Source organism: Dendronephthya gigantea, unplaced genomic scaffold (assembly GCF_004324835.1).
Source record: "Dendronephthya gigantea isolate DGI-Jeju-01 unplaced genomic scaffold, DenGig_1.0 000607F, whole genome shotgun sequence".
Classification (NCBI taxonomy): domain Eukaryota; kingdom Metazoa; phylum Cnidaria; class Anthozoa; order Malacalcyonacea; family Nephtheidae; genus Dendronephthya; species Dendronephthya gigantea.
Genome location: NW_021163617.1, coordinates 26198 through 32548, shown reverse-complemented (window position 1 = coordinate 32548; position 6351 = coordinate 26198). Strand labels below are relative to the sequence as shown.

Sequence of the window (6351 nt, the reverse complement as noted above, 5' to 3'; positions counted from 1 at the left end):
GTTTGTTTTTTCAAACAGATTTAGTCATTTTTCACACCTACACACAGGAAACGCACCGATGAACTTGAGATAACAAGAAATAAGTCGCATTCTGTGAAAAAACACCAAGTATTCATTCGCGGGAGTTCAAACGTAAAATAAGGATTAGAAATATCAGAAAACAAGCTCATAGCTCGATGTCTAAACTATTGTTAATAACTCACTGATCTATATTGCACTTCTAACTTCTCCGCCGCTTTAGTTCTTCTCGATGGGATTTCGACAATCCACCTGCGTCAGCGTCTAAGCGCGGTGGCCCCATGCGTAAAGACCTCCTTAACTTAAAATCAGATTTTAACGACATTCGTTAGGGCCAGTAATGCAAGGATTATCAACGTAATCAATCATTGGTTGATATTAAAGCTTGCTTTATGGCGATGCTAGACCACTTCATGCTGTGCACAATGAACATACCTTCTGATCACTGCTGAAATTACTGCGTTTTTTATTTCCCAGCACTATTGAGAATGATGTTGATGTGTATTCTTTGAGAAAGTATGCATTATCATGAAAGTAAAGGGATGAACTTAGTATTCCTAATATCTGTTTCCTTTGTTTAAACTATAGGGACCTCTCTTCATGCAGTTTGACTCGTCTGAAAAAACACACGTTTCGGCGTTTTGGTAAATTGGAGTTTTTGTAAGTATTACTGTTCATTGTGAATTAATATCTTAAAGCAATCAACTACTTCACTTTGGCTTACAATATGCGAGTCAAATTCATCGTTGCAATTCCTAAGCTGCTTCAGAGTAAAGCTGATGGATTTTCTCCCGTTTTTTTTATAGATCCCTTGATGAAAACAACATTGAAAGTCTCGAAAACGGTTGCTTCAATGGTCTAATCAATTTAAGAGAACTGTGAGCATTTCACTTTTGTATTTTTGCTTATGGTAAAAGTCCAGTGTTGGCCCATCATTTTTTGGCCAGGCGTGATTTTATTAGTCAAACTGAAAAATGTTGGCAATATTCCCAAACTACAAATGCCGTATTTCTATCATCATGTCTGAAAGACAGACGAAGGAAAACATTCTGTTTTGAACACGCAGACAGTTGAACCACGTATTTTGGCTCTGAGACAATTACTCACTGATTTTCAGACATGATTTATGAATAATCGCTCTTTTTTAGGGACCTGCGTAAAAATGGCAATGATTTCACATTACAAGATGAGGTCTTGAAAGATACTCCATTTCTAACCAAACTACACCTTGAGGGTAACCCAGGAATCACATCACTGCGCTTTCTCAGAACTATAACCAGTTTACGAGAAATTTCCGCGGATTCCCTGAGTTCTTGCTTACGTTGCAACTACAAAAGAATTTCCAGAAACGAGCGTTGTCTAAGTCCTAGACGTTGCCTCGTCTCAAGGGAGGATCCTTTTGAGAATACGTCGTGCACGTGCTCTGAATGTAATCCTATCAATACCGGAATGTCTGCAGAGAATTGCACCGATGAATTTCCGATACCGCCAAGGATTCTCGGAGATAATACTGCTGTTCGCGTTGTATTATGGGTAATATCGACTCTCGCGTTAGTCTCGAATCTAGCGTTGATTGGCACTTGGATATATACGCATGCCCGCCGACAAAAGTCGCTGAGTATTTTTATCGTTGGCCTAGCTCTCTCGAATTTATTTGTGACCTCAAGTGTTCTCACCCTTCTGGTTGCTGATAGTCACCAGTCTCCGAGAGACGAGACAAGTGCCCTTGGCGAAGGAAATTGGTCCCAGTCTGTTTGTAGCTCGGTTTATTTCCTTAAGCATTTTGGGATATATTCATTTGTAATTACTCTGACTTTGATTATACTGGAGCGATTTTCAAAACTGGGTTACAAACTATGCATTGCTGCTGATATCTCGTTCCGTCGCTCGGTCGTGTACACTGCCGAGGCCTGGGTGCTATCATTCTTGCTAATTATTCCACCCTGGACGCGGGTAACGACCTGGCACAAGTTTTGTATGGCGAATTATGAAATGTTGTTCGCCCAAGTGATGTATATCATATGCGGTTTACTGGTGTTAGGTGTCTGTTGCTCAATCCTAATGCAGGTTTGCCTGCTATTTTGGCGCCGGATTCTCACCCAAAATTCGGGCACACGAAATAAAGAAACCCGCACGGACATTCGCCTTGTTATTGCGGGCGTAGTAACTTTCGTGATGATGGGCATTCCTCATTGTTCTGTCGCTATTCTGCAAATAAGCAAGAAAGAAACCGGAACTGAGGTGGTTACCATTCTCCTGGCGATAGCATGTCTTCTGCAGTCACTTATATTTATACACTACTCGCCTAGCGCAATCCGCTTGAGCGACACATTATCCACAAAAAACATGGAGTGTACATGTGGAAAATGTAATGTTGAACAATTTTACTGCACGAAGTACTCGCTTGACTCGCTCAATCCACCGAAATCCCCTGACACTTATGCGGAATATGAGGATGAATACGAGAGCCAGCGACCCTTTCCGAAAGCTAAAACTACGGAACATGTTTCGGCCGACTCTCTTCTTGATTTAGACACATGGACGTCGCGCAGCACTAAGACAAAGTCCTGGATCGAGTCGTGTGACTATGAAGATCTGAGAAAGATTAGAACCCAGCCATGGGTTCAATGTTCGAGACAGGGCAGTAGTTTTCAAGAGATCACAAGAAAGCCACGTGCTCTGACGTGGAGCGATAAATATGGCGGGAAGTCTACTTCAACTTCGGGTGTTAATGACGTATCAAGTGTGACGTCTTCGTCTTCCGAGCGTGCGTCGAGCATCTCAAACCGTGCTCGGTCAAGCTCCGAACGAGAACGTTCTTCATCTGATCGCACGCCGTCGGTAGGAGTCGTCACGAAAGAAAACACGATGGTCAGAATAGAACCTGAACTTCTGACAGTAGAGCACGAAGTTGCCACAACAGAACACGAAGCGGATGATGAAAAAACATGTGAACACAAAAGAAGGTCGAAGCGCTTGAGTTCCTTGCGAGGTCTCATACAACGAGCGCTTTCCCCAAAACGCCAAAGATCTAAATCTTTGCCTGAAAAGACCGAAGAATGTGTTAAAAAGTTTGAACGCTCTCAATCAGCGCCGTTTGCGGAGATAACACTGGAAAAAACTGCAAAACTCAACAATATTCTCACAATTGAGATTCCACCAGAGTCTAAAAATATGGGACCGGAGTGCGCAAACGAAAAGACTGGTGAGAGCACATATATGGACCGTCTAGCATCTTTCTTCATCCTAGCACCCGCAAAATCCCCCAAACACCCACGAAAACCTACGTTCTCCCCTAGTAAATCGAAGCCAGTAGGTGTAAGTTCTCCAACTCCATCGCAAAAAAGCTCAATGGCAGAAAGGCTTGTGAAAAGTTTATCTATCGGTCGAAAATCCCCTTCACATGAACCCGCATCACCCGGGAAGACGATCGCCCTAGAAGCGGGTGATATCCTCACCGAATTACCAGTTATGCGAAGACACAAACTCAGAACCAAGCCCCGAGATGCGATGGCGCGCATGAGTACTGCTTCGACTGGTTCAACTGGTTCTGCCGCGACCAGATACAGCATGGAATGGGATCCTATTGGATCTGTCGAAGGTTATGCCGAACGCGAAGTTCTACCCCCCTACCCACCAATTAAAACCCACAACGGTCACCCCCCGGTAAATGTATCGAGGCCTGTGCCTAGTGTCCAGCTTCCCGAGCAACCCAAATCAACTGAGCGAACTAGTTTGTACAGTTTGGATTGGGATCCAACTTCTGTCCAATTACGGAACAGTGTTGTTTCACGTGATAGTTTAGGATCACTTGGGGATCTCAGTGACGACGAAGGACAGATGTATGATATAGAAGATTGTGAAGGATCGAAAGGTAAAACTGTGTGGGTGTAAACTGTTAAAAACTGAGAGATGTAAATTAATTTAAGGCGATTTCACCAAGAATATCATATTCAGTAGCAGATGATGATCAAATACAGCAATAGAATGATGTCATCATCTTTATTTAGCTGCGCATGCTCTGTTACGTTCCCTGAAATCCTTTATTTCATACAATATTTTTATATACGCTATAATATATTTATTTACAAAACATTGTAAAAATACGCTCTATTTATGTACAGACATGAAGTATATTATGTGTTCCAAATGAATGTGTTTTTTAGGTTGTAAAACGAGAGGAAACTAGTGTAATAAAGAGAATGAGTGATGTCTTTATCAAAATAAGACTCATAAATACTCTGTTTGAAGTTTTTTGTTGTTGTTTTCTAAATATTAGTTATCTGGTGGTGATCCTGTGAAGTTATGTTCGTCGCGCTTGAATCAGGATTGCTTGCGGGCGGACGCTTTTTTGGCGATTTTTCTTGAACGGCTTTTCTTTTTTCATTCGCGTGTCTCCATAGCACTTCTGTGATCGCGTTCAGGATGGGTGCCACCTCCTAGGAAGATTGAGAAGCCTTTAGCGATTGCTGATAGCAAGTCAACTGAATTTTAGCCCAGTTGAGCTTGGCTTACCACGATCCCAGCTCTGCCATCTAAACTTCCATCGGCTAACTTGCGACCTTCATTGTTACAAATTTTATAAATAGGAATATGCCATTGTTCTTGGAAATCTCTAAGCTCTTCTTCGGTAACTTCACTATGGAGCACTTGGTCAAACATACACCTGGTGTTAAGGAAATTTTTTCTAATACGTACTGTGAGAATGTTCCAGTACAATTCAACTACAAACGTAGGTGATGAAAAGGATATTTCGTCCCGATGGTTATTTTAGCTATGTCTTGTAGTTCATCACAAGTTCTTGTCACTAGGTAAGGCAAATCATCATAACTTGATCTGAAAGTTAAAACGATAAGCTTAACCAGGAACAGCAAAGCATTTCAAACGGAAATTTTGTAATATTTTTTATTCATGTTTATGTTCACAATACAGATGAATTGTGGAATGGACATTTTATCACATCCAGTCTGTATCATACTGTGAAATATTAACCTATCTATAAACGAGAAGAAAAATATGACGGCATCCATATCTGATTGTCCAGCCTAGAAAATAAGAGCTGAGTTTTAGGAGTTTGAAATATTAATAAAGACAGATGGAGTGGAAATTTTATAAGATATTTCTGCAATATACTAACTGTTTTAATATGGTCAAATTTTTTCAAAGCATAATCACCAACATCCCAGAAATGCAGTTTAAATAACACAACATTTGACGAGGATAACAGCTAGAATGAAAAGATATTTCTTTGTGGTTTTGATTGGAATTACTGGTGATTTAAAATACTTCTGTGATGATATTACCTTGACAGGCCAGTAAATCAAAGTTGTTTGAATACCAGGTGTTTCATTATACATGGTTGGAAGTTCTTTGAAGTTGAAAGTATATTTTTGTTAAATAATTGGTATATAGTTGGAGATGAAGGTTTTCAGAGCAAAACATTTAAATAACAAAACACACCCTTTCCAGCTAGCTTAGCAACTGTGCTGGTCTTTCCAACAGAAGATTTACCCAACAATAATAGCTTGAATGGTATTATTGTTGGAGTCACCCCTGATGGGAATCCAGGCTGCTCTAGTAGTCCTGTGAAGAAAAATACAGGATAATTTGTAGGATTGTTTATAGTATTTGATGTGCTTGCAAATGATAAAAATTTTTTTTCAATTATGGCTAGAGAAATTTGCAATAAACTATTAATCATATCTGGAATGCCAACGCCCAACTAGCTTGAGCATCAATGGGAATGTGTGGTGAGTGGTGACTGTGGTCTGTGTGGATTGTGGAGTCTAGACAACCCTAAAATCAGGTGAAATTCAGGTGCAGGATATGACGAAACGTGAAAAACGTGAATGGCCGTTAATCCCATAGGTTAATCCCTCCCTATCCGGTTTTAAGACTGGATTAACTGAGTTCTTGGAGCAAATCTCTACTCAAGAGTAAAATACGTAAATTTGAGCCAAATAAGATGTAATCCACTTGAACTCTCACATCAAAGCTAACCAAATACTACAAGTATCCTTATGAAACGTTGAGGGTTGTGAACTGAACTAAACTAATAACTGAACTGTTGTAGAACGTTGGCATAATTTAAATACAAACCGAAAATTCTACGTTTATTACGCCTCAGCAATATTCCAAGGAACTCCTTGCCCTCTTGGCTTTCGAGCCAATCGTATTGTACCAAACAATTCTTTTTTCGTCGATCAGACATTGCATTTTGTTGTAAACAAAATTTAGTAAACAAGCAATAATGGAATTTCGCTTGCTCTAAACTGTAACGTTTGGAAGACCCGCAGCCCGCTGCTGGTGGTTCATCTTGTAATGTGGGCTCAC

At 40.5% G+C, this 6351-nt stretch overlaps 2 protein-coding genes across 3 annotated transcripts; one reads left to right on the top strand and one right to left on the bottom strand.

Moving 5' to 3' along the window:
• The first annotated feature begins 488 nt into the window (after positions 1 to 488).
• On the top strand, positions 489 to 4038 carry LOC114543993. The gene is made up of 3 exons (XM_028562757.1): positions 489 to 678; positions 825 to 896; positions 1167 to 4038. The coding sequence occupies exon 3, from the start codon at positions 1468 to 1470 to the stop codon at positions 3910 to 3912; it is 2445 nt and encodes an 814-aa protein (XP_028418558.1). The 5' UTR covers positions 489 to 678; positions 825 to 896; positions 1167 to 1467; the 3' UTR covers positions 3913 to 4038.
• A 227-nt stretch (positions 4039 to 4265) lies between these two features.
• Positions 4266 to 6279, bottom strand: LOC114543994 (ciliogenesis and planar polarity effector 2-like). Of its 2 annotated transcripts, XM_028562759.1 has the most exons (8): positions 6118 to 6279; positions 5479 to 5601; positions 5322 to 5386; positions 5156 to 5245; positions 5011 to 5063; positions 4771 to 4854; positions 4534 to 4678; positions 4266 to 4457 (listed from the first exon to the last, which is right to left on the bottom strand). In XM_028562759.1, the coding sequence occupies exons 1-8, from the start codon at positions 6227 to 6229 to the stop codon at positions 4287 to 4289; spliced, it is 843 nt and encodes a 280-aa protein (XP_028418560.1). In that variant the 5' UTR covers positions 6230 to 6279; the 3' UTR covers positions 4266 to 4286. The 2 variants fall into 2 exon arrangements, with proteins under 2 accessions (XP_028418560.1, XP_028418559.1); XM_028562758.1 differs by lacking the exon at positions 6118 to 6279 and having other exon boundaries at positions 5479 to 6070.
• Between the last annotated feature and the right edge of the window lie 72 nt (positions 6280 to 6351).

Coding starts and splice junctions, on each gene's coding strand:
- LOC114543994 (XM_028562758.1), bottom strand. CDS start 5,719: ATGATTAATAGTTTATTGCAAATTTCTCTAGCCATAATTGAAAAAAAA. Junction 5,387..5,478: donor TGCTAAGCTAGCTGGAAAGG/GTGTGTTTTGTT, acceptor TCAACTTCAAAG/AACTTCCAACCATGTATAAT. Junction 5,064..5,155: donor AATTTGACCATATTAAAACA/GTTAGTATATTG, acceptor CTTATTTTCTAG/GCTGGACAATCAGATATGGA.
- LOC114543993 (XM_028562757.1), top strand. CDS start 1,468: ATGTCTGCAGAGAATTGCACCGATGAATTTCCGATACCGCCAAGGATT.